Below are 27,552 nucleotides of genomic sequence, written 5' to 3' on the forward strand. Positions count from 1 at the left end.
AATATAGAAATAAATTCACAAATATCGACCACAAAATCAAAGTAATCTGATCCAAGAAACAAGAAAAAATATATATATTATTCTAACCCTAATAGCTAGATTTATCCTCATAACTAATAAACCAAAGACTGCGCCAAGCTCTAGCGGTTTACTCCAAGTTGCTATACAGTGTTACATTCAGGTCTAAACTTTCACGGTTATATCCTCTCTACTTTTTAGAAAATCCTCCAATTGTTTGGGTTAAAAAAACTGATACTGTTTTGCTTGCAATAATATCCTACAAACACAAGGAAAGTTCAACAAAAAATTTGCTCCAAGGGCTAAAACTCTTGGATGCAATACAAGAAATAGTTTACGTCTTTTTTGGGTTTCCCTAGACAAGTCTGGGAAAACCCTAACTTTTGAACCCAAGAGTAAAGAATTCAGCCTGAGTACTGCGTCTCTATCTAACTCCAAGGCAAATGTTACCAACAAAGTGGTTCTTTGTGTAACCACTTCTAATGATGATTCCAGGAATGCCGTCAAGTTCGTCTCTCATCTGTTGTGAGCGCTCGAATGCCCTTCAGTATGGCTGCTACATCCCAGGTCATGAGAGAGACCCCCATGTCCTCCTCCCACCTGCCCTTCCCTGTTAATTCTAGAATTAGTATGTGGTGGTGGTGGTGCTGGGGGCAGGGGCATGAATATAGATTTTGGGTGGTAGTGGTGAGACAAGATATACATTCGGTTAGCCCATGGTAAGGGGGCTGATAAATGTACTTTTGTTTGTGGTTCAATATAGTGTTCTGCCCTGAAAATTATGTTTCAGGTTAACTTAAATAAATTTGAAGTGGAACCTAAAATTAAGGGGTTGTCTAGTGCAGCAGTAAAACATTAGGGAATGGTATAGCCTGCCTCCAGTATAAGATTTACAGAATTTTTATTTAAAAATAATTATGTAAAGTACTATGTTTTGCTTTTTTTCTTTCCTTTATCTGAAGTCCCAGCCAAGTTAATGTGAACAGGTCTTGGACTTCAGAGAGACCTTAATTGCTGTAAGTGCATTAATCTTTTCTTTCCTATTTTAGATGTGAAAACCATCTTGAAAAGCTTAGTGTATTCTGTTGGACATGTAAGAAATGCATCTGCCATCAGTGTGCGCTTTGGGGAGGAATGGTGAGCCAAAAGTTTCCTGTTTTGTGAGAAAATTATAATGATCCCAAAATGTATATCCAAGTAACCCAGATCTGACGAAGAAGGGCAACCTTCGAAAGCTAATCAAGAAATGTATTAAGTTATGTCCAATAAAAAAGGTATCATCTTATTTTCTTTTCCATGTTTTATTTTGTTTGATTTCTATTGATAACCTTAAGAGTGGACTAACACGGCTACCACACTCCTCTACTCAAGTAACCCAGAGAAATTCCTGAGAGCCAGGGTGTTTGATTTTGAAGCAACTGCTAATTGGTTATATGAATGAGCTTTTTCTTATACATATGAGTATATGTATATATGTATGTATATATTTGATAAAGTTCTCCGTAGGGAGAACTTCTGGCTTGTATTTTTCTTTATTGTCCGGTCTTCTACCATAATGCCTAGGCTGTCTCACAGTGAAATAAAATCAATTGCAACATTGAAATAGTATTATAGATAGAATTAAGACAAATGTAACACAACTTTTTCTACATTATGGATTTCTGTAAAACTGTGCTTATTGAAATACAGTAGGACTAGAATAATGGTCTAATGAGAAAAATACTATTCGTATTCATGGAATAAAAAAAAAATAAGTAGGCGATTTTAATTCCATTACGTTCTATCGCACTATTTCAGGACAAGTGGGTAGTTATATCCATTGACCAGCAAGTGGAGATAGAAAATCCAGAACAGCACTACTACCTAGCCACGTGCTAGCCGCCCAGTTCCTCAGTATCTTCTATCTCCAGCAGGTGGATGGACATACTTCGTTTCTCTCTGTGTTCCAGTTGGTTTCTCCTTGTCCGTTTGGTGTCTGGTTCCCAGTTGAGTCACACCTGAGGAAATTTAGACATACCTGGTGGTGCTGGTTCCTGTCTTGCTCCCATCTGGAGGCTTTCTTCCCTTTATTTCCCTCCTGATCCTCTCTTGTGGCAGTGTCTGTGCAGCAACAGACAAAAAAGAGAGAGAGCCACGTTTCTTCTGGCTGTATCAGAACGGCTCCAGTCCAGCAGTGTCGGTTCTGGCTGGGGAGGTGAGGAGGTTGGAGAGTTCGGGGGGTGCACACCCTGTTTCAGGATCCAGGTGGTGAGTTGGGGATCTGTTAGTGGGCCATGGTAACGGTCACCAGGTTCCTTCGGTGCGCCTTTTTTTCTATTAAACACTAGTGCCAAAAGTAAAAAAAGAAGAAAAAGAGGGAGCAAGCTAGCGGGCTTGCAGTGCGCTCTTGCAAGTCGGGCCTCTGACCGGGTGTTTCTTGGCGTGGCGGGATGTCGGTCCCCGCTGAGGTGGTGAAGCGCTGCTGCTTCTGTGGGGGTAGACGCTCGGGCCGCTGCACGGTGTGCAGACCTGGATCAGCGCTCTGGGGGATGTCTTGGTGACTCCTCTCTGGCGGAGGTGGGAACTTCAGCCATTTTGTCCTCCGCGGTCAGGGAACGTGCTCTGCCGGTGGCAGAGAAAGGGGCATTCGCAGCAGGGGGCTTACCTGATCAGGGTATGCCTTTTTCCCCTGAATTTGTCTTGTTAATGCACCAGGCATTTTTATTGAAGCAGGGGGGCGCTGCTCTGCCTACTCCGGGGGTCCCGGGTGGTACGGAGTCTGACTCAGCCCTTCCTCCTCCCAAGACTACGACCTATCCTGTTGGACGACCCTTTGGAGGATTGTTCACCCATTTCTCCGGGGTCAGACACGGAGTCCGCTTCATCGGGGGGCCCTTCGGTCCTGGAGCCTTTAGAGGAGGGGGTGCTCCCCTTGGGAGACGGGGATGACCCTCGGGTGCTCCGGCCTTTTCAAAAAGATAAATTTGGTGCGTTGATTTCGGAATCCTTATTGACTCTCTCCATATCTGAACCTGGGGGGGATTCTTCAGGTTCCCAGCAGTCTGGTCCCATGCGGGGGCTTAGGGGTCCCTCTAATGTGTTCCCAATGCATCCAGATATTAAGGATTTAATCTCTGCAGAGTGGAATACCTCCAAGGAAGTTCAATGTTGACAAGTGCAAAGTGATGCATGTGGGTAAGAGGAACCCGAATTATAGCTACGTCTTGCAAGGTTCCACGTTAGGAGTTACGGATCAAGAAAGGGATCTGGGTGTCGTCGTCGATGATACGCTGAAACCTTCTGCTCAGTGTGCTGCTGCGGCTAGGAAAGCGAATAGAATGTTGGGTGTTATTAGGAAGGGTATGGAGTCCAGGTGTGCGGATGTTATAATGCCGTTGTATCGCTCCATGGTGCGACCGCACCTGGAGTATTGTGTTCAGTACTGGTCTCCGTATCTCAAAAAAGATATAGTAGAATTGGAAAAGGTACAGCGAAGGGCGACGAAAATGATAGTGGGGATGGGACGACTTTCCTATGAAGAGAGGCTGAGAAGGCTAGGGCTTTTCAGTTTGGAGAAGAGACGGCTGAGGGGAGATATGATAGAAGTGTATAAAATAATGAGTGGAATGGATCGGGTGGATGTGAAGCGACTGTTCACGCTATCCAAAAATACTAGGACTAGAGGGCATGAGTTGAAGCTACAGTGTGGTAAATTTAAAACGAATCGGAGAAAATTTTTCTTCACCCAACGTGTAATTAGACTCTGGAATTCGTTGCCGGAGAACATGGTACGGGCGGTTAGCTTGACGGAGTTTAAAAAGGGGTTAGATAGATTCCTAAAGGACAAGTCCATAGACCGCTATTAAATGGACTTGGAAAAATTCCGCATTTTTAGGTATAACTTGTCTGGAATGTTTTTACGTTTGGGGAGTGTGCCAGGTGCCCTTGACCTGGATTGGCCACTGTCGGTGACAGGATGCTGGGCTAGGTGGACCTTTGGTCTTTCCCAGTATGGCACTACTTATGTACTTATGTACTAAGGTGGGTCTGCGAGTGGGGAGAGCCATGGCCCATCTCTACCCTTTTTGGTTCCGGAGGAAAGGGAGAAGTTGGACTTTCCTAAGGTGGATTCTTTGGTGACAGCGGTCACCAAGAAGATGACCTTGCCTATGGAAGGCGGGGTGGCCTTAAAGGACCTTCAGGATAGGAAATTGGAGCAGGCCCTGAAACAGTCCTTTGAGGTGGCTGCCTTGGGCTTGCAGGCTGCGATTTGCAGTTCCTTTGTGGCCCGTGTCTGTCTGCAATGGCATCAAAGGTCGGGGGCCAGGAGTGGCTCGCGGGCGGCTAGGATGGAGGCAGGTCTCGCTTATCTAGCGGACGCTGTGTACAACATGCTTAGGGCTTCGGCCAAGGGTATGTCATTGGCGGTCTCCACAAGGCGATAGTTGTGGCTCCAGGCGTGGTCTGCGGATGCAGCATCCAAAGCCCGGTTGGTCAAGCTGCTCTTTTGGGGGAAGTAACTGTTTGGCGAGGACTTGAGTAATCTGGTGAAAGAGCTCGGAGAGTCTAAAACCCAGCGGCTGCCTGAGGACTGGCCTAGGTCGTCTGGTCGGCAGTCGGGGTTCTCTCGTCCTCGGTTTCAGGACAGTAAGAAATACAGACCAGGTCGCCCGGCCTTTGGGCAACGGCCTAAGTTTCAGCCCCGTTAGTCGTCCTTTTGGGGGGACAGGAAGGGGACCGGCAAGTCAGGTCGGACAGGTCCTCCTTCCTGACAGTCGTGATGGTGCGTTGGTCCACGCATTCAGTCTGATAAGGGGACGTCTTCAGGCGTTCCAGAACACGTGGACCTCCATCACCTCAGATCAGTGGGTGCTGGACATCCTGTGCGACGGTTACCGGTTAGAATTCTGCCGCCCGGTCGCTCCTCTTTTTACAGTCTCCGTGTTGAGGTTCTGTCCAAGAGGCACAAGTCAAGTCCACTGTTCAGGCATTACTGTTTCTTCAGGCCATTGTGCCCATGCCGCTCGACGAGCACGGACAGGGGAGGTACTCCATCTGTTTCGTGGTTCCCAAGAAGGGAGGCACGGTCCAGCCCATTCTGGACCTCAAGAGTGTCAACAAATGCCTGTGGGTTATGCACTTTCGGATGGAAACCCTCAGGTCCGTCATTGCCTCCGTGTGGGAGGGCGAGTTCCCACCCCCCCTTGATCTCAAAGAAGTGTATGTTCATATTCCAATTTGGGGCCTCAGCAGTTCCTTCATTTTGCGGTACTGGGTCAGCACTTCCAGTTTTGGGTGCTCCCATTTGGCCTTGCTACTGCCCCACGGACCTTTTCCAAAGTGATGGTAGTGGTGGCAGCCTTCTTCCGGAAGCAGGGTGTTTGAGTGCACCCTTACCTGGACAACTGGCTAATTCGTGTGTCGTCCTACCAGGACAGCTTGGAAGTGACTACCACGGTTGTCAGGCTGCTTCAGTCCTTGGGATGAGTGATCAGTTTCGAGAAAAGCTGCCTGATCCCCTCTCAGCGCCTGGAATACTTAGGTGTTCTCTTCGGTACCCAGCGGGCTCGGGTCTTTCTGACTGACTCGCGGCGGGTAAAGCTGGTGAGGCAGGTACGTTCCCTTCTGTTGGCCGCTAGGCCACGGGTTTGGGACTGCGTCCAGCTTCTAGGGTCCATGACAGCGACCATGGATGTAGTCCCTTGGGCGCGAACTCACATGCGTTCGCTTCAGAGGTCTCTGCTCTCCCGCTGGTCTCCGGTGTCGGAGGCTTACCAAGTCAGACTGCCCTGGGCGTTGGAGGCCAGACGCAGCATGAGATGGTGGCTCTGCCCCCAGTCTCTGCCTCGGGGAATGTCCTTTCCCATTCTGCAGTGGGAGGTAGTGACAACGGATGCCAGCCTGTCAGGCTGGGGGTCCCATTTCAGGGGCCATTTAGCTCAGGGTACATGGTCACCGCAGGAGTTCCACTGGACCGTCAGTTTTCTGGAGCTTCGGGTGGTGCGGCTAGCTCTGAAGTCGTTTCTTCCGTTCCTGAAGGGGACGGCGGTCCGAGTCTTCTCCGACTGTAGCTTATATCAACAGGCAGGGGGGGACCCGCAGCAGCCGTCTGGCCAGGGAATCTGGCCTCTTGATGGTCTGGGCAGAGCGGCACCTGTCTTAACTCTCAGCCGCCCACATTGTTGGGGTCCTCAATGTAGAAGTCGACTTCCTCAGTCATGTTTTGGATCCCGGCGCGTGGGAGCTGTCTGCCGCAGCGTTCCAACTAGTGGTGCGGCGTTGGGGTCTTCCTTGCATAGACCTGATGGCCACAAAGGACAATGCCAAGGTTACACAGTTCTTCAGTTGTCGCAGGGAGCAGGATTCGTTAGGTCTGGATGCCCTGCTTCAACCATGGCCGGTAGAGGGAGGCCTGTATGTCTTTCCTCCTTGGCCAATGTTGGGCCGTCTGCTGAGAAGAGTAGTGACATCGCGGCAGAGTGATTTTATGGCTCTGGACTGGCCCAGGTGTCCTTGGTATGTTGTCCTCATCAGTTTTCTGGACGGCCAGCCGCTCCGGCTTCCGCAGGAGAGGGGTCTTCTCTAGCAGGGACTGGTAGCCATGGAAGATCCCTCCCACTTTCGTCCTACGGCCTGGCCCTTGAGAGGTCTCGTTTGAGGAAGAAGGGCTATTCGGATTCGGTTATTACTATCCTGCTTCAGGCTCGCAAGCGGTCTACTTCTTCGGCCTATGCCCGCGTCTGGCGTATATTTGAAGATTGGTGAGCGGAAAGGGGTTTGGATCCTTTAGCGTTTCAGTGGGCAGCATCCTTGATTTTCTGCAGCAGGGGGTACACAAGGGCTTAGCACTGGGGTCCTTGGAAGGTCCAGGTGGCGGCCTTGGCCTGCTTCCGAGGGCACTTGCGCAATTCTTCGCTGGCAGCTCACCCGGATATGGTCCGTTTTCTGAAAGGAGTGGGTCGTCTTCGATCACCCTTCCGGGCTCCCTGCCCTGACTGGGATCTCAATCTGGTGCTTGGAGCGCTTCAGCGTCCTCCCTTTGAGCCTCTTCGTCAGGCTTCCCTGAAGGATCTTACTCTGAAGGCAGTATTTTTGGTGGCTATCGCTTCGGCCCGTCGCGTTTCTGAGCTCCAGGCACTCTCTTGCAGGGACCCCTTTCTCCGTTTTTCGGAGGGGGGGGGGGGTGTGTGTCTCTATGAACAGTGCCATCTTTTCTGCCCAAGGTGGTCTCGGAATTTCATCTTAATCCATCGGTAGAGCTGCCTTCCTTTCGTCGGCAGGACATGGGGAGCCAGTATGCGTCCTTGCGGCTTCTGGATATTCGAAGAGTTCTTATCCAGTATCTGGAGGCGACTAATGAGTTTCGTCGCTCGGATAGATTGTTTTGTTCGGTAAACAGAAGTTGGGCCTAATGGCCTCCAAAGCGTCCATTGCCCGCTGGTTGAAGGAGACGGTGTTGTCCACCTACCTTCTGGCAGGGAAGGCTTCGCCTTTGGGTTTGAAGGCCCACTCGACTAGGCGTGTGGCGACATCGTGGGTAGAGACATCTTTGTCTTCTCCGGTAGACATTTGCAGGGCAGTGATGTGGTCATCATTGCATTCTTTCAGCAAGCATTATAGGATGCATCCTTTGGGGCAGCGGTCAAGAGCAGCAGGGCTGATGTCCCACCCTCGCAGGGATTGATTTTGAACATCCCACTTGTCCTGGAATAGTGGGATAGAACGTAATGGAAGGCGAAATTAGGTCATACCTGATAATTTTCTTTCCATCAGTTCTTCACACTATTCCAGGAGCCCTCCCAGTGTTTTCGGCCTGTGTTGCTTCTGACTGCTCTGCTCACTGTTCTGGATCTTGTCGTTGGTTTTGGGGGTTTTTTGCCTTGTTGGTTTGTTGGTTGCTGTTCATGCATTAGGTTGGTTTTCTGCTGGCTTATGTACAGTACTGAAGAACTGGGCGGCTAGCACGTGGCTAGGTAGTAGTGCTCAGTTCTGGATTTTCTATCTCCAACTGCATGTCGATGGACATAACTACCCTCTTGTCCTGGAATAGTGTGAAGAACTAATGGAAAGAAAATTATCAGGTAAGACCTAATTTCTCCATAAGACAAAATCAAGCCTTAAATTTTTAAAATAACAAGGGTTTTTTTTCACTAAAGCTTAGCTTGAGTTATCTGCGTCAGGGCCCAATTAATTCTTATGGACCCTGCTGCAGATAGCTCAGGCTAAGCTTTATTAAAAGACCTGCCACATATTTTCCTTATGAACTTAATTACACCAGAAGTGCATTCCAACACAGTCTTTCTAGGTATTTGATACTTCAGTAGTTGTAGGTGTGTGTGTTTTTTATTTGCACATATTTATATTCCAGTCAGCATAAAATTTCAAAATAGAATGCAAAAAATATCACATTTAGAACAGAATAAACAAAGTAAAACTTGACTTGGTGGAAGGAGGACAATCAATGGGGCACCGTGTTAACAGGGTACAAATTATATTGCAATGATAGAGGGGATCAAATTGGAGGGGGGTTGCGCTATATATTAAATAGGGATTTGAGAAATACAAAATAAACATTCTGTATGAAACAGATAGCAGCATGGAATCATTATGGATAGAAATTCCATATGTGAAAGGAAGGAGTATTCTTGTAGGGCTTTCCTACCATCCGTCAGGACAGAATGAACAGATTAAGAAATGTTTTTAGAAATTAGGAAAGCCGGCAAATAGGGTAATAATATAATGATGGGTGGTTTCAATTACCCTGAATATTTCTGGAATAGGTAGAATATATTATCAGCAAAATTCAAAAATCCTACCTTATATACAACCTGTTTGGGGGCAACTATGGCAGTCAAAAAATGAAAAAAAGTGGAGAAAAAAAGACTTCAGAAAATTCGGAAACTCCTCGTTCTTAAAGGACGCGCCTTTGGTATAATGAGGGAACCATTACAATCATACGTCTTCAAAAAAAACTCCACTATATAAACTTTCACATAAGCACTGCCATGTGCCACAACAAACACTTGTAAAGGAGACCCAAAATTCACATTTCTCAAAGCTTGGAAAGAGTACTTAACTCAATTGATGATATCTTCAAAAATCATAGTCAAGTCCAGCCTCATATACATTGTACTCTTAAAGTCCATCAAATCTCGACAGGGAAGCCCTGTTTTGCTATTACATAGATGCTTCAGGGGAGTTTTTTTCTTCTAATCCAAGCACATAACATCTCTCTCCGTCTCCGAATCACCCTGGAACGAGAATGGCGGGCGGCTTCTTTTTTCAAACAAAATGAATATACACTCAGCGTCTGACGTCACCTACTGATCAATCGTGAGTCAGCAGTCAAAGAAAAGCTTTCCATTCGATCGCTACATTTAAACCCCTAGGCATGACAGTCTGTAACTCAAATATCCAGCGCTGCTCCCTTTGTCTTAATGTCCGTCTGATATCTCCCCTTCGTTCTGTCACTCTCATTTGCTCCAACACGATGCATTTTAATTCTGAAAACTGATGTTGATTGTGTATACAATGCGCTACCATAGGTTCATAAGTTTTCCCCGCCTGGATACTGTCTGTGTTCTATCAATCTTGTTTTTAAACATCGGGATGTCTGTCCCACATAGCATAACGCACATGGACACATTATGATGTATATTACATTCATCGAAGCATCGTTAAAATTGTTGTTACGTTGAAAAGCAAAAATCACTCGTAGATCTTGAAAACAAGGATGAACTTGCAACAAGAGTAAATGACGTTTAATAATTTTAGTCATTTTATTCGAATGGGGATGTTTTATGTCCGGCAGATGTGTGGAATCGTGAATTTACTAGAAGACCAAGAGAAGGGTTTCACAGTGTCTGTGGTCATTGTTCTGTGTGTAGTTTTATGGTGGAATCAAACACGTTTACGGATCCACATTCTAAGAAAGTTTATTTTTTGCATTCTAAAACGGACTGTGCTTCGATGAATGTAATATACATCATAATGTGTCCATGTGTGTTATGCTATGTGGGACAGACATCCCGATGTTTAAAAACAAGATTGATAGAACACAGACAGTATCCAGGCGGGGAAAACTTATGAACCTATGGTAGCGCATTGTATACTCAATCAACATCAGTTTTCAGAATTAAAATGCATCGTGTTGGAGCAAATGAGAGTGACAGAACGAAGGGGAGATATCAGACGGACATTAAGACAAAGGGAGCAGCGCTGGATATTTGAGTTACAGACTGTCATGCCTAGGGGTTTAAATGGATAAATGTTACATCAGGAGCACCTGGGAGATAAAATTCCTAGATGTAATAAATGACTGCTTCTTGGAGGAACCAACAAGAGGTGGAGCCATTTTAGATCTAGTCCTTAGTGCAGGGCATAGTACGAGAAGTAACGTGATTAAGTTTGAGGTACTATCTGGAGTGAAGCCACAAAGGAAATCTATTGTAGCAGTGTTTAATTTTCAAAAGAGTGACTGTGATAAAATGATAAAAATGGATCAAAAGAAGCTGAAAGGTTTGGAAATTAAATCAGGCATGGACGTTGTTTAAAAATGCCATCTTGGAAGCCCAGACCAGATGCATTCCACATATTTACAAAGGTGGAAGAAGAGATAATGACAGCCATAATGGTTAAAAGGTGAAGTGAAAGAGGCCATTAGAGCCAAAAGATTGTCATTCAAAGAATGAAAAAAGAACCCAAATGAAGAAAATAAGAAGCAACATAAACACTTGCAAGTTAGATCCAATGCATTGATAAAGAAGGCTAAAAGAGAATATGAAGAGAAACTTGCCACAGAGGCAAAAACTCACGGTGACAACTTTTTCAGGTACATCAGAAGCAGAAAGCCTGTGAGGGAATCCATGAGACCATTGGTCATGAAGGAACAAAAGGGGCATACAGGGAGGACAAGATCATAGCAGAGAGACTGAATGAATTCTGTGTGTTGGTCTTTACTGAAGAAGATGTAAGAGGTCTGCCTGTACTGGAAATGGTTTTCAAGGGTGATGCAGAGGAACTGAAAGAAATCTCGGTGAATCTGGCATACTGAGCCAGATTGACAGAGCAGTAAATCACCTGGTCTAGATGGCATGCATCTAGGGGTACTGAAAAAATTCAGACATGAAATTGCTGATCTGCTGTTTGTAATCCATAACCTGTTGTTAAAATCATCCGTAGTACCTGAAGATAGGAGGGTGGCCAGTATAACACCAATTTGTTTTAAAAGGGTTCCAGGGATGATCTTGAAAATTACAGACCAGTAAGTCTGACTTTAGTGCCGGGTAAAATAGTGGACATTATTATAAAGAATAAAATTACAGAACATATGAGTAAACATAGTTTAATGGGACAAAATCAGCATGGTTTCAGCCAAGGGAAGTCTTGCCTCACAAATTTGCTTCATTTCTTTGAAGGCATGAATAAACATTTTGATAAAGGTGAGCTGGTTGATGTAGTGTATCTAGATTTTCAGAAAGCTTTTGACAAAGTTCCTTATGAGAGACTCATGAGAAAATTAAAAAGACATGGGATAGGAGGCAATGTTCTGTTGTGGATTAGGAATTGGTTATTGGACAGAAAACCAGAAGGTAGGATTAAATGTCCATTTTTCTCAATCGAGGAGGGTGAATAGGAGAGTGCCGCAGGGATCTGTACTGGGACTGGTGCTATTTAATGTATTTATAAATGATCTAGAAATCGGAACAATAAGTGAAGTGGTTAAATTTGCAGATGATGCAGCTATTCAAGGTTGTTAAAACACATGTGAAGTGTGAAAAATTGCAGGAGGACCTTATGAAATTGGAAGACTGGACATCCAAATGGCAGATGAGATTTAATGTGAACAAATGCAGAGTAATGCAAGTTAGGAAGAACAATCCAAATTGGTTACCTGATGCTAGGGTCCATCTTTGGGGTCAGCACCTGAGAAAAAGATCTAGGTATCGTCGTAGACTACGCTGAAATTATCTGCCCACAATATGGCAGTGACCAAAAAAGCAAACAGGATGCTAGGAATTATTAGGAAGGGGTTGGTAAATAAAACTGAGAATACTATAATGCCTCTGTATCGCTCCATGGTTCGACCTTGCCTTGAGTATTTCGTTCAGTTCTGGTTGCCATATCTCAAAAAAGATATAGAATTAGAAAAGATTTTTTAAAAAGAGCAACCAAAAACTCCTTTCATAAAAGGAAAGGCTAAAGAGGTTAGGGCTCTTCAGCTTGGAAAAGAGACTACTGAGGGGAGATATGATTGAGGTCTGCAGTATCTTGAGTGGTGTAGAATGAGTAGAAGTGAATTGATTTTTTTTTTTAAACTCTTTCAAAAAGTACAAAGAGTAGGGGACACTCGAGGAAGTTACATGGAAATACTTTTAAAACAAATAGGAAGAAATATTTTTTCACGTTGAATATTGAAGCTCTGACACTCTTTGCCGGAGGATGTAGTAACAGCATATCTGGGTTTAACAAAGGTTGGGCAAGTTCCTGGAGGAAAAGTCCATAGTCTGCTATTGAGACAGACATAGGGAAGCCACTACTTGCCCTGGGATTGGTAACATGGAATGTTGCTGCTATTTAGGATTCCAGTGTTGCTACTGTTTGGGTTTCTGCCAGGAACTTGACCACTGTTGGAAGCGGAATACTGGGCTAGATGGACCATTGGTCTGACCCAGTATAACTGTTCTTATGTTCTTAAGATAAACCATAAATTTATGTTTTACAGCTAAGCTTACAGTACTGTATATGAATTGTAAAGCAGTTAATGATGCAGTTTATATTTGCTGGCCTTCCAAATATTGTGCTTATTCGTAATGTTCTGTTCTGGTTTTTTAGCATGGGGGACATACCTTTAAACCTCTGGCTGAAATCTATGAACAGCATGTCACAAAGGTAAATGAAGAGGTGGCTAAACTTCGGCGACGGCTTATGGAACTTATCAGTCTGGTGCAGGAAGTGGTAAGATGACACATGTCTGTTTTTATGACCAGATCAACTGTCTTCACCACCTCACCACATTTAGAGCACATGATGATAGCAGGGAGTTGGCTCATCCCACTGTTCAGTTTTTCTAGTTTACACTGCCATAATTCAGTTCCTTACAAAGCTTGACTGCTTTATAAGGTATTGCTCTCTGGTTTTTATTTTCTTCTTTAATTTTTTACCATTGTAGATAAATAAGCTTACAAGTTCCCATATGTAACCAACAACCAATCTGTCAGCCCCCATTGCTCATCACCAACAGTTACCAAAACTAGTGAGGGTGTTGCCCTACATCTTTCCTCCTAGGTCCTTATGATGTTGCTGGATGGTTCACTGTCCACCTAAAGCATTGATACATTAACATGGTTGTAGCTTGCTGGTAATTGTTCAGTTATACCAGTGTCACTAGGTTTGTAGCTCTATCAGTAACTTTACATAACATAGTAAATGACAGCAGATAATGACCTGGACTGTCCATCCAGTCTTTCCAACAAAAACCAAACACATACAGAAGAAATTCAACGCAAAGCTAAAAAAATAAATACCAAACATATATAAATCTGTACAAAAAAAAAAAAAGCCATTTCCATTTTATTTTTTTTTTTTTTTTTTTTTTTGGGAGGGGGGGAACTCACTGTAAGGCTGATGTACTTACCAATGGAGCTTTCCCACAGTTAGTGGCCTCTTTCATATGAATGTTGGGAATACCTGTGGAGGTGTAGTTATCTTTTTTTTTTTTTAACGGAAATTGGCTTGCATAAATGATTTTTCTGGCAAGATTTCAAATAATTCTAAACTGAGCTGACTTGTATACTTTTGTATTGCTGCAGCACATTGTTTATGAATTTATTTACACCGGTCTGTGTATAGTAAATTTTCACTTGGAGAAGCCAGAATTTGCTTAGTTTCCTGAAGGGTGCAGCATGTGGCAAAACGCTAACATTTCAGTATTTGTACACATAGTTGGGGTATTTTTTTGAATGCTTTTTTGTGTAATAACCTTGTGTAAAAATAATTTCCAGGTCGCTGTTCAGCAGCACTTACTCTCACTGAATCCATACCTAGATTTTCAGTGGCATTATCAGGATAATGCTGTTGAAAATCTCTACTGACCATCCAAGCACTATCCAGGTAGTTCTGGGTACAGTCTGGGGCGGAGCCAGAGCACAGCTGGATGTTATTTAGGCACTAATGCTCTTATAACTACCCAGGCAAGTTAAAACAGCAGACTAGCTGTTTTTACTTGTCCAAATAGTTTCAGAGTACAGGTGCTGAATATTGGCAGTACCCAGATACCTTCAGTGGCTGCCTTATACCTGGGTATTTGTGTACGGCCCAGTGCTGAGTATCCTGATACAACTTTAAACACTGTGGTTGGTGTGTTAGAGTTTAACAATTAAAAGATGAAAATGAACAATAATGGACAACTTGAACACTTTAAGTATTGTGTAGAAAATTGATTTTCCCCTTCTACCATCCCAACTCTTCCAGCCAACTCGGTTGGTGTTTTAAAGCAATAACAACTGTAGAGTTAAATGTCATCAGGATTATAGTTTAGTAGATCAGCCTCATTTATGTTCTGTTGTCATAGGAGAGAAACGCTGAGGCAGTACGTAGTACAAAGGATGAACGGGTGCGAGAAATCAGGAATGCAGTGGAAATGATGATTGCACGGCTTGACACGCAGCTGAAGAACAAACTGATCACATTGATGGGTTTGTGTTTGCATGATTTTGGGAAAGCTACCATAGTGTCTAAAATGCACAAATTAAGAGATCACGTATTCTGTTTTTGATAGCTTTATTGAAATATATTTCAGTTTTGTCACATGCTGTCTTAATGAAGAAAGGTTACTGGTGGAGTGCTCCAGCGATCTGTACTGGGACTGCTGCTGTTGTTTTTTTTAGCATAGTTTATAAATGATCTCAAAATGGAAATTGCTGAGGTGATCAGATTTGCAGGTGATACAAAATTATTCAAAGTTGTTAAATCACAAGTAGATTGTGGGAAATTGTAAGAGGGCAAGACTAGAATATTGGGCATTCAAATGTTGGATGTGGTAGCCGTGTTAGTCCACTCTTAAGGTTATCAATAGAAATCAAACAAAATAAAACATGGAAAAGAAAATAAGATGATACCTTTTTTATTGGACATAACTTAATACATTTCTTGATTAGCTTTCGAAGGTTGCCCTTCTTCGTCAGATCGGAAATAAGCAAATGTGCTAGCTGACAGTGTATATAAGTGAAAACATTCAAGCATTACTATGACAGTCTGACAGGGTGGGAGGATGGGGGTGGGTCGGAGGTATGCATGGGGACATCAAAGCATATCATTGATATTCTAACAGGATGGGTGTGGATAGGTGAGGGGTGGGGTGATCAACAGAGACATACAGCTTTATGGTTTATAATGGGCTAGGAACCCCAGGTCCTTGTTAAGTCCTTTCTGTTGGGTGTTATACAGCTTTATGGTTTATAATGGGCTAGGAACCCCAGGTCCTTGTTAAGTCCTTGTTAAGTCCAAGAAATGTATTAAGTTATGTCCAATAAAAAAGGTATCATCTTATTTTCTTTTCCATGTTTTATTTTGTTTGATTTCTATTGATAAATGTTGGATGAAATTTAATATGGACATGTGCAAAGTGAGGCACTTAGGGAAGAATAACCCAAACTACACAACGTTTGTTTCTACGTTAGGAATCACCACCCAGTCAAAAGATCTAGGTGTCATCATAGATGATGCGTTGAAATCATTCAGTGTACAGCAGCAGCCACAAAGGCAAATAGGATATTAAAAATTATTAGAAGAGAAATGGAGATTAAAACAGACTAATCACGATTCCTCTGTATCGCTCCATGGTGTGACTGCACCATGAGTATTTTATGCAGGTCTGGTCACTGCACCTCAAAAAAGATGTAACAGGACTAGCAAAGGTACAGAGAAGAGTAGCCAAAATGATAAAAGGAATGGAATGACTCCTGTAGGAGGAAAGGCTAAAGAGGTTAGGGCTGTTCACATTGGAGAAAAGGTGACTGAAGGGAGATTTGATAGAGGTTTATAAAATTGAGAGTTGGAGTGGCATGGGTAAATGCAAATTGGTTGTTTACACTTTAAAAAAATGGCTAGGGAATATGCCATGAAATTACTAAATAGTATGTTTAAAACATGTAAGAGAAAATATTTTTTCACTTGGTGCATAATTTAAATTCTGGATTTTGTTTTGGCTGTGTCTGGTGGTAATGTCCTTTTGGTTACAGCTGCTTAACACAGTTTCATCTCTATGGTCCTGCAGGGTGTAATTGGACTTTGGACTGTTATTTGGTAATCATACATTGGCTTCTCTCACGCCAAGAGAGATGAAAGGATTCTTGAGAAGAGCAATGTTGATGGCCAAAAAAAAATCAATATTAATCCTTTGGTTAATTGCTGTGTGCCCACCCTCCAGATTTTGGCACTCCCACTTGATGGAGAGACTAGTTGTGCAAGATTTTATAACAAACAAAGGATCTTATTTCAGCAGGCGTGGGAATAGTTTTGGGCCACACTAACTATATTTACTCACAGTAGGCTTCTAATGATACATATGTCATGTACAGCTGGGTGGCTGGGGTGGGGGATGGGATTTTACTCTGTATTCCAGTTTACTGTTCTTTTGGTTATTTCATCTGCGCTGCACCTGTTCCTTTGTACTACTATGTTTGCTGTGTGTTTGAGTGGATTGGCTAACTTCAACTCCCTTCAATAAAAAAAGATTTAAACATAAACTCTGGATTTTCCATCTATAAACAGGATTGAGTCAGGTATAGAAGTGGTTAATGTCATCTGATGGTGCAGGGACAAAGAAAACAAGAATGTCTCTGGAGTCAGGATTTAGACCTTGTCAGAAATGCAGTAGAAAGAACCAGAATTTCGACACTCATTCCAAGTGTCTTTGTGTTTGGGTCCTGACCATAATCAAAAAGAGTACAAACATTTTGCTTGTCTGTCACCACAATCATGGTGAGATTGTCTTAATTGTTTTTGGGAACACATTGAAGGTGAGAAAAAGCTACTTCTTGAAAAATCACACAAAAATGAAATCTGTGCAGAAGACTCCTCTCTACCACCTGCATTAGGAGGCTGTTCCACACATCCACCAACCTTTCCTTAAAAAAAAGTATTTCCTCCTCGTGTTATCCACACCATCAGGGTATATACCCTTGGTAGCCACTGCAAAGGGGTAAAACTTACCAGACAACCCTTCCATAATATTGTTTACAAAAATGTTAAAAAGAACCAGACCCTTTCCTCAGAGTGAACTCCATTTACCATTATCCTTTATCACCTTCCATTCAACCAGTTTCTAATCCAGTCAGTTACTTTAACAGTTTGTACTGACTTCAGTGACCTGAAGAGTTCAGTTACCCAAGGGTATTGCCAGACATTCTCCGAGGACAAGCAGGCTGCTTGTTCTCACTGATGGGTGACGTCCACGGCAGCCCCTCCAATCGGAATCTTCACTAGCAAAGGCCTTTGCTAGCCCTCGCGCGCCGATGCGCACCGCGCATGCGCGGCCGTCTTCCCGCCCGAAACCGGCTTGTGCCGGCCAGTCTTCTTTTCTCCGCGCTCGGTACGGTTGTGTTTTACCGTTCGTGCCCCGAAAAGTCGACCTCGCGCGTCGTTTTCGACTCGTTTCTGTGAGAAACTCCAAAAATGGTTTGGATTAACCTCTTTGGGTTTTTTCCTTCCTCTACTTCGAGTTTTTTTTGCCCCGTTAAGTTTTCTTTCGTCGTCGGGGTAGGCCTTACTTAGGCCCCGGTCGAAATTTCCTATTTTTCTGGTGCCAAATTTCGCCATTTCGTCTTTCGATTTCGCCGGCGTGATTTTTCCGACCATGACATCGAAGCCTTCCAGCGGCTTCAAGAAGTGCACCCAGTGCGCCCGGGTAATCTCGCTCACTGACAGGCACGCGTCGTGTCTTCAGTGTCTGGGGGCTGGGCACCGCCCTCAGGCCTGTAGTCTGTGTTCCCTTTTGCAAAGGCGGACTCAGGTAGCGAGGTTAGCCCAGTGGAACATTTTGTTCTCGGGCTCTTCGTCGGCATCGGCACCAGGGGTATCGAGTGCATCGACGTCTTCAGCGTCCAGACCTTCATCCTCGGCGGCCAGTGCATCGAGGCATCGGCCCTCTGCATCGGCGCTGAGACATCGGACAGCTGCATCGACGTCGGTGGTACCGGGACCTCGTCTGCTGATGTCGTCGGACGGTGGTGCTTCGTCTGGAGTGCAGGTGAGGGCTGTCCATTCCCCTGCTGGTGGCGGTGAGCCTTCGGGTGGGTCTCCCCCTACCCTGAGGGCTCCTGCGGTACAGCCCCCCCGAGACCGACCTTCTTCGGTCTCGGCCCCGAGGAAGCGACGGCTGGATTCTACGTCCTCCTCGTCGGTGCCGGGAAGCTCCGGTGACATGCTTCGTCCCAAGAAGTCGAAGAAGCATCGTCACCGGTCCCCTTCCCATGTCGGTACCGAGAGCTCTGGGTCGCCGAAGGAGTCGGCACCCAGCAGGCATCAGCGCCGAGAGGACCGCTCACCCTCTGTTCAGGAGGTGTCGATGCGCTCCACTCTGGACAGCCCGGAACAGCCTCCACGCCCGGAACAGGTTCTGACGTCGACGCCTGCATCGACCTCCATGCCTTTCTCTGCAGCCGCTCTGAACGAGAGCCTCCGGGCCGTTCTCCCAGAGATTCTGGGAGAGCTGTTGCGCCCTACCCCTCCGGTACCGGCGGTGCTTGCGCCACCGGTACCGTTGAGCGTGGCGCCGGCTGGCCCATCGCCCGAGGTGAGGTCTCCGGCGTCGGTGCCGCGTGCGGTACCGGCTGCCGTCGCCTCCCAGGAAGGCTCCCCGACTACGTCGGCGGAGGGAGCTTCGCCGATGCGGGCGAGGGAGTCTACCTCTCGACGCCCCCATCGTGGACGTGGCTCCACGGAGTCGAATCGGGCACGGTTGCAGACACAGGTCCGTGAACTTGTGTCTGACACCGAGGGTGAGGCCTCGTGGGAAGAGGAAGAAGACCCCAGATATTTCTCTTTTTTTTTTTTTAATTCTTTATTTATGGTTTTTCATAACTATCAACATTAAACATTTTTGCTTCTGCAAAGTACATAACATTTGGGATGATTGCTTATTACAATGTGTCATCTTTTCCATTTTAAGCATCCTTAAGCTTATCCCCCATTTCCCTCCTCCCCTCCCCTCCCCTCTCCCTCCCCCTCCCATTCCCTACCCGCAGTCTTTATCCTCTTGCATGTTCACTGGTGGTTCCGACCAACTGAGATATGCTTCCCAAATCTTGTGGTGTTGGGCCATTCGTCCGTTATTCAAAGCCGTGAGCTTGGACATCAAGTGGATATATTTCAATTTTTCTTGAACCCTTGAGATGTCCGGCAGGCTGGGCTTTTTCCATTCCGCCGCCAGTACCAATTTACCCGCCACAAATACTTGCGTAGCAAACCGATGCACATGTGGCTGGACCGCTGGTGGTTTAAAATGAAGCAAGCAATATTCTGCCTTTTGTTCAAAGTGTGTGGCCGTCACTAGATTTATGTAGTCCACAATAGTCTTCCAATACCTCTGTGCATGTGCACAAGACCACCACACATGATACATATCGCCCTCACATCCACATCCCCTCCAGCATTGGGAGGAGCCTGACCCAAACATCTTAACTAAGCGACTTGGGGTTTGGTACCAGCCATATAGTATTTTATGCCCATTTTCAATCATGGTGCTAGAGATTGATACTCTAAGTAAGGATTTGATCGCCCTTTTCCATTGTGCTGGTTCAAACATAACACCTATTGCCATCTCCCACTTATGTGTATACCTCTCTACCGGATTTTCTCGGGCTATGAGTGCTTTGTAGATTCTAGATATACCTCCCTTATTCCCCCCCCTGGTCATGCCTTTTTCAAGTTGTGTCTCAGTCAGCTCAAGTTCTTCTTTCGCTTTACATTTAATAAAGTTCTGCACTTGATGGTAATGGAAGGCCTGTATGGGGGATAGTCCATGTTCCTGGCATAAGTGTGAATAAGAGGGGACCTCTCCCTCCTCGCACATCTGTCCTAACGCATACAGTCCCATTTCTTCCCAATCTTTATATACACTGTTTGTAGTTCCTGGGCCAAATTGGGGTGCATATCTGAGATATGTGTGTTTAAAGTATTTGCGTTCGGGGAAAAACTGTTCTCTAACCCTGTCCCATGTCTTCAGTGGCCCCTGTAGCAAAGGGGGGCTTCTCTTGATCAGGTCTCGCAGAGTGTGCCTCGGTAGCCATGGTATAGCTTTCAATGGATATGGTTCTAGCCAGCTTTGTTCTATATCTGTCCATAATTTCCCTGTGTTTTGGGACCAAAGTGCTAGGATTCGTAGGTGTGCTGCCCTATAATAGTCCTGAAAGGATGGAACCCCCATGCCCCCCCTATCTCGGGGTTGGTACATCATTTCCCGCCTTACTCGGGGTGGCCTTTTTTTCCAGATGAATGAGAATATTCTGCCCTGCAGACCCCTGAAAAAGGAGTCCGGTATCTCGATTGGGAGGGCCGTAAATAGGTAGAGCAATTTCGGGAGAATTATCATCTTAATTGCATTCACTCTTCCTACCCAGGATATAGTTAATCCCTCCCACCGTTCCAGTTCCCTGAAAAGTTCCCGCACCTTATTCGGATAATTATACTCAAATATTTCTTCCATTTGGCGTGGTATGTTGACCCCGAGGTATCTAACATACTTGGTTGCCCATCTATATGGATATTGTTTCTTTAGTATATCTAAGGAGGTTTTAGATAGATTTATATCAAGTGCCTCAGACTTCTCGAAATTAATCTTGAAGCCCGATAGCTCTCCATATGTCTGAATTTCATCCTCCAGTACTGGGAACGCAGTCAGGGGATCCTTCAAAAGAAGCAAAATATCGTCTGCAAAAAGCAGTATCTTTGTCTCAATGCCCCCTCCCACTAGACCCCGTATTTGATGATGGGCTCGTATCTTTATTGCCAGTGGCTCCATTACTAGAGCAAATAGTAGGGGCGATAGTGCGCAGCCCTGTCTCGTTCCTCTATGCAGGGGAAAAGGGCTAGTCAGTATACCATTAACCCGCACAGCTGCGCTGGGCGTTTTATATATTAGGTGTATCCATTCCGCAAAACGCCCTCCCACCCCCATCTCTTGTAATACTGCAAATAGGAATGGCCAGCTGACCCGGTCAAAGGCCTTCTCCGCGTCTAATGATAATATACAAAGAGGTGATTGAAGCGCACGGGCTCCTTGGATAACCTGTAGGGCCCTCCTAATATTATCAAAGGTTTGTCGGTCTTGCACAAAACCTGCCTGGTCTTCATGGATGAGTTGTGGGAGATATTTCTGCAGCCTAGTGGCCATAATTTTGGAGAATATTTTGTAATCAACTCCCAGTAAGGATATGGGCCTGTAAGAGCTGCATTGTTGTGGGTCTTTGCCTTGTTTGTGGAGAACCGTGATCGTGGCCAGGTTCCATGTCGGTGGGAGGCCTGTGTTTTCGTTCAAGGAGTTAAATACCCGTACCAGTAAGGGGGCCAAATATTTTCCAAACGTTTTATAGAATTTATTTGTGTACCCATCTGGCCCTGGTGCTTTGTGGATGGCGAGCCCCTTGATCGTTTGTTCCACCTCTTCTTGTGTTATGGGTTTCCCTAATATTTGATTTGCTGATTCTGGGAGTCGTGGAAGATCTACATTTGTTAAATAAGCCCTAATTTCTTCTGTTCCACTGCTCCCCTCGGAGCTATATAAGTGTTGGTAATAGCTGCTAAAGGCCGTATCTAGAAATTCTGGCTCAGTGTGTGTCTTTCCCTCTGCGTCTCTAAGGCCGCTGATCATGTTTCTGCTAGTGTGTTGAGCTAGTTTGTGAGCCAATAGTCTGCTGGGTTTATTCCCAAATTCGAAATATGATTGGCGTACTTTCTGCAGTTTTTCTGCTATATCTGCTAGCTCCAGTTCCTGTATCTGCGTGCGGATGTTATGCGCCTGTCCCCTGAGCTCCTGTTGGTTTTGCTCAATTCCCTCCTGAATTAACTGCTCAGTCTGGGCTAGTAACTGGCGCAGTTCAGTTTCTTTAGCACATCGTTCCTTCCATCTCTTAGATCGCAAAGCTATCAAGTGTCCTCTTATCACCGCTTTCAATCCCTCCCATAGCACTGTTGGGGAGACCTCCTCATTATCATTGAATTGAATATATTCCTGAATTTTCGCTTCTATCTGGGGTATGTTAGATGGGTCTGCCAATAGGGCGTCATCAAGGCGCCATTGCCGTGTCTTCTTACCAGAAACTGGCTCTCTGATTATTAGTGTCACCGGTGAGTGATCCGACCATGTGTGAGGAAGTATAGATTGCGCACCTATTGAGCCCAGTAGGGAGGTATCCCCCAGCCACATGTCTATTCTGGATGACGACTGATGTGATAGAGAATGGCATGTATATGCCCGCTGAACGGGATTGTCTTTTCGCCAATAATCTACAAGCTGCCAGCGTGTTATAAACTCGTGTAGTTTCCTCCTGTCCTGTTTGGCATAGTTTGCCTTACTTGCTGTATTATCTAATAAGGGATTCAGGGTAAGGTTAAAGTCGCCTCCTACCAATAAAGTTCCCTCTACATGTCTGGTGATAGTCTGGTCTACCTTTTGGAGAAACTCCCCCTGATCTGCGTTGGGGCAGTACACATTCACTAGTGTATATGTTCTTTCCCCCAGTGCAACTACTATCAGCAGGTATCTCCCCTCTTTGTCTTTTATAACCTTTTTTATTTCCCATGGCTTACCACTACAGAATGCCACCAGTACCCCCTTGCTTTTTGTGTTGTCTGTATTTGAGGCAAAATGAATGATAGGGTATTTCTTGTTGGTGCATAGATATTCATATCTAGGTTTGAGGTGAGTCTCCTGTATCAATCCTATGTCTACCCCAAGTCGCTTTAGTTCCCGAAACAGAAGCTGCCGTTTTCTGGGTATATTCAGCCCTCTGACATTCAGCAACATACATTTAATATCCCCCATTAAGATTGATCACATAGTTTTACGCCCCTCCACCATGTTTTAATTTGGTCAACAACCACTTCCATACCCCTTACTTGCTCCACACTTAGACTGCCTTTGTTCCCTATGATCCCCTTAATAACCTCCCCTCTCCCCCCTCCCATCCTCCCCCCACACAATCTAGGCATCACTTTACAATCTACTCGTGTGCCTACTCAGAGGAAGGAACAGCTGGCGCTTCCTCGGGGCCTCGCCGCAACAACATTTTTTTTTTCAAAAAACTACCTCATGTCCAGCGCTGGGGTGGTAGTCCACATAGTTAACTTCAACTTCAACAACAACTATAGAGTTATTAATTTTTCCTGGTGCCTGTCCTTTTCCTCCTCAGGTGATCTGCGATGCGGATTGCTGGCGCTGTAGTCTTTTTGGTCCTTTCCCTGCTCTCTGCCATTTCGGCGGGATAGCTCTAGTAGTGAGTTTTCCTCCCGGGCCTGCTTCTCGCCGCTCCTCCAACTCAGCCGTTTCCGGGCAAAGCACCCTGGCTTCTGCGAGTGACCGTATTTGGTGCTGTTTGCCATCTTTATAGAATACCAGGGCAAAAGGATGCCTCCATCTGTACTGTATTTTAAGTTCTCTAAGGTGTCTCGTGAAGGGTCTCAGCTCTCCTCTCCGTCGCAGCGTCGCCGCTGCTAGGTCCTGATATATTTCAATATTGTAAGAGTCCCATTTGAGGTCCTGTGTTTGTCGCGCCAGGTTTAGTATTTGTTCTTTTAGTTTATAGCTTGTGAAACAGGCTATGATATCTTTGGGTTTGTTGCCTCGTGTCGGTCCCAACGCCCGGTGCGCTCTTTCAAGTTGCACTGTCGCATTTTCCTGCGTAGCTCCGCTCTTGGCGAATAGTTCTTGCACAATTTGCTGTATTACTTGCTCGCTATCCTGATATAATGGAGTTTCGGGTACGCCTCGGAACCGCAAATTGCTACGGCGGCCTCGATTCTCTAGGTCCTCTATTTTATCTTGTAGCAGTTGTTGGTCACCCCGCATTTCAACGATTGTCTGATCTAGCGAGCTCAGGGCCTCACTATGGACATCTATTTGTGTCTCCGTTTCTTCCAGCCGTACTCCCAGCTCCCTGATCTCACCTCGCAGATCCTGGCCCAGCTTTGCCACCTCTGTACGCAGTGCTTTAAGTTCAGCACTGATATTTTGCAGCCATACTTGTAAGCCAGGTTGCTCTTCCTCTGCGGGGTCACCCATCGCCTGCTGATCCGCTTGTAGCCCCTGCATTTTGGGCTGTTCCGTGGTCACTGACTCTCTCCCTTTTCGGACGTCCGCCATTTTGTTTTTCGGCAGTGCCGCGGATCCCGCGAACGCGAATCTTGAGAGATCAGCTGTTGTCCGGCAGGAAGTCATAGACTGACGAAGCGCCTTTGCTCAGGTTAGTGTTGTTGTTATTTTTAGTGCCCCAGCGTTGTCTTAAAGCACAGTTTTATTCGTTTCCGCTGCGAGGCCACCGGAGCTTTCAATTCAAGCGTCCATGCTGTTGGTGACGTCACTTCCTCCGACCCCAGATATTTCTCTGACGAGGAGTCTGAGGGTCTTCCTTCCGATCCCACTCCCTCTCCTGAAAGACAGCTTTCTCCTCCTGAGAGTCTGTCTTTTGCTTCCTTTGTCTGGGAGATGTCTACGGCCATCCCCTTCCCGGTGGTTGTGGAGGACGAGCCCAGGGCTGAAATGTTTGAGCTCCTGGACTATCCTTCTCCACCTAAGGAAGCGTCCACTGTACCCATGCACCATGTCCTAAAAAAGACATTGCTGGCGAACTGGACCAAGCCTTTAACTAATCCCCACATCCCCAAGAAGATCGAGTCCCAGTACCGGATCCATGGGGACCCAGATCTGATGCGCACTCAGTTGCCTCATGATTCTGGAGTTGTGGATCTGGCCCTAAAGAAGGCTAAGAGTTCTAGGGAGCATGCTTCGGCGCCCCCGGGCAAGGACTCTAGAACCTTAGACTCCTTTGGGAGGAAGGCCTATCATTCCTCTATGCTCGTGGCCAAAATTCAGTCCTACCAGCTCTACACGAGCATACACATGCGGAACAATGTGCGGCAGTTGGCGGGCTTGGTTGATGCGCTCCCCCCTGAGCAAGCCAAGCCTTTTCAGGAGGTGGTCAGGCAGCTGAAGGCGTGCAGAAAATTCCTGGCCAGAGGGGTGTATGACACCTTTGATGTTGCGTCCAGGGCCGCTGCTCAAGGTGTGGTGATGCGCAGGCTCTCATGGCTGCGTGCCTCCGACCTGGAGAATAGAATCCAGCAGCGGATTGCGGACTCGCCTTGCCGTGCGGATAACATTTTTGGAGAGAAAGTCGAACAGGTGGTAGAGCAGCTCCACCAGCGGGACACCGCATTCGACAAGTTCTCCCGCCGGCAGCCTTCAGCCTCTACCTCTACAGGTAGAAGATTTTTTGGGGGAAGGAAGACTGTTCCCTACTCTTCTGGCAAGCGTAGGTACAATCCTCCTTCTCGACAGCCTGCGGCCCAGGCTAAGCCCCAGCGCGCTCGCTCTCGTCAGCAGCGCGCGCCTCAGCAAGGCCCCTCGGCTCCCCAGCAAAAGCAAGGGACGAGCTTTTGACTGGCTCCAGCAGAGCATAGCCGCCATCCAAGTGTCAGTGCCGGGCGACCTGCCAGTCGGAGGGAGGTTGAAAGCTTTTCACCAAAGGTGGCCTCTCATAACCTCCGATCAGTGGGTTCTCCAAATAGTCCGACAAGGATACACCCTCAATTTGGCCTCAAAACCTCCAAATTGTCCACCGGGAGCTCAGTCTTACAGCTTCCAGCACAAGCAGGTACTTGCAGAGGAACTCTCCGCCCTTCTCAGCGCCAATGCGGTCGAGCCCGTGCCATCTGGGCAAGAAGGGCTGGGATTCTATTCCAGGTACTTTCTTGTGGAAAAGAAAACAGGGGGGATGCGTCCCATCCTAGACCTAAGGGCCCTAAACAAATATCTGGTCAAAGAAAAGTTCAGGATGCTTTCCCTGGGCACCCTCCTTCCCATGATTCAGGAAAACGATTGGCTATGCTCTCTGGACTTGAAGGATGCCTACACACACATCCCGATACTGCCAGCTCACAGACAGTATCTGCGATTTCAGCTGGGCACACGTCACTTCCAGTACTGTGTGCTACCCTTTGGGCTCGCCTCTGCGCCCAGAGTGTTCACCAAGTGCTTGGCTGTAGTAGCAGCAGCACTTCGCAGGCTGGGGGTGCACGTGTTCCCATATCTCGACGATTGGCTGGTGAAGAACACGTCCGAGGCAGGAGCCCTGCAGTCCATGCAGATGACTATTCGCCTCCTGGAGCTACTGGGGTTTGTGATAAATTATTCAAAGTCCCATCTTCTCCCAGTGCAGAGACTAGAATTCATAGGAGCTCTGCTGGATTCTTGGACGGCTCGCGCCTATCTCCCAGAGGCGAGAGCCAGCAACTTGTTGTCCCTCGTCTCGCGGGTGCGAGCGTCCCAGCAGATCACAGCTTGGCAGATGTTGAGATTGCTAGGCCACATGGCCTCCACAGTCCATGTGACTCCCATGGCCTGCCTTCACATGAGATCTGCCCAATGGACCCTAGCTTCCCAGTGGTTTCAGGCTGCTGGGGATCTAGAAGACGTAATCCACCTGTCCACGAGTTTTCTCGAATCCCTGTATTGGTGGACGATTTGGTCCAATCTGACTCTGGGACGTCCTTTCCAAATTCCTCAGCCACAAAAAGTGCTGACCACGGATGCGTCTCTCCTGGGGTGGGGAGCTCATGTCGAGGGGCTTCACACCCAAGGAAGCTGGTCCCTCCAGGAACGAGATCTGCAGATCAATCTTCTGGAGTTACGAGCGATCTGGAACGCTCTGAAGGCTTTCAGAGATCGGCTGTCCCACCAAATTATCCAAATTCAGACAGACAACCAGGTTGCTATGTACTATGTCAACAAGCAGGGGGGCACCGGATCTCGCCCCCTGTGTCAGGAAGCCGTCAGCATGTGGCTCTGGGCTAGCCGTCACGGCATGGTGCTCCAAGCCACATATCTGGCAGGCGTAAACAACAGTCTGGCCGACAGGTTGAGCAGGATTATGCAACCTTACGAGTGGTCGCTCAATTCCCATGTAGTGCGACAGATCTTCCAGGTGTGGGGCACCCCCTTGGTAGATCTCTTCGCATCTCGAGCCAACCACAAAGTCCCTCAGTTCTGTTCCAGGCTTCAGGCCCACGGCAGACTGGCGTCGGATGCCTTCCTCCTGGACTGGGGGGAGGGTCTGCTGTATGCTTATCCTCCCATACCTCTGGTGGGGAAGACTTTGTTGAAACTCAAGCAAGACCGAGGCACCATGATTCTGATTGCTCCTTTTTGGCCGCGTCAGATCTGGTTCCCTCTTCTTCTGGAGTTGTCCTCCGAAGAACCGTGGAGATTGGAGTGTTTTCCGACTCTCATCACGCAGGACGAAGGGGCTCTTCTGCATCCCAACCTCCGGTCCCTGGCTC

The 27,552-nt window shown here is 46.5% G+C and overlaps 1 protein-coding gene across 1 annotated transcript in view; it reads left to right on the forward strand.

The window, feature by feature from the left end:
- The window catches only part of TRIM37 (tripartite motif containing 37), a 262,079-nt gene that overhangs the window by 34,217 nt on the left and 200,310 nt on the right, over positions 1–27,552 (forward strand). The window contains exons 6-8 of the mRNA XM_030222400.1: positions 1,068–1,155; positions 12,832–12,954; positions 14,570–14,693. Coding sequence (XP_030078260.1) covers positions 1,068–1,155; positions 12,832–12,954; positions 14,570–14,693 — 335 coding nt within the window. The remainder of the gene's footprint in view (positions 1–1,067; positions 1,156–12,831; positions 12,955–14,569; positions 14,694–27,552) is intronic.

Source organism: Microcaecilia unicolor, chromosome 13, assembly GCF_901765095.1.
Source record: "Microcaecilia unicolor chromosome 13, aMicUni1.1, whole genome shotgun sequence".
In the NCBI taxonomy this organism is placed as follows: Eukaryota; Metazoa; Chordata; class Amphibia; order Gymnophiona; family Siphonopidae; genus Microcaecilia; species Microcaecilia unicolor.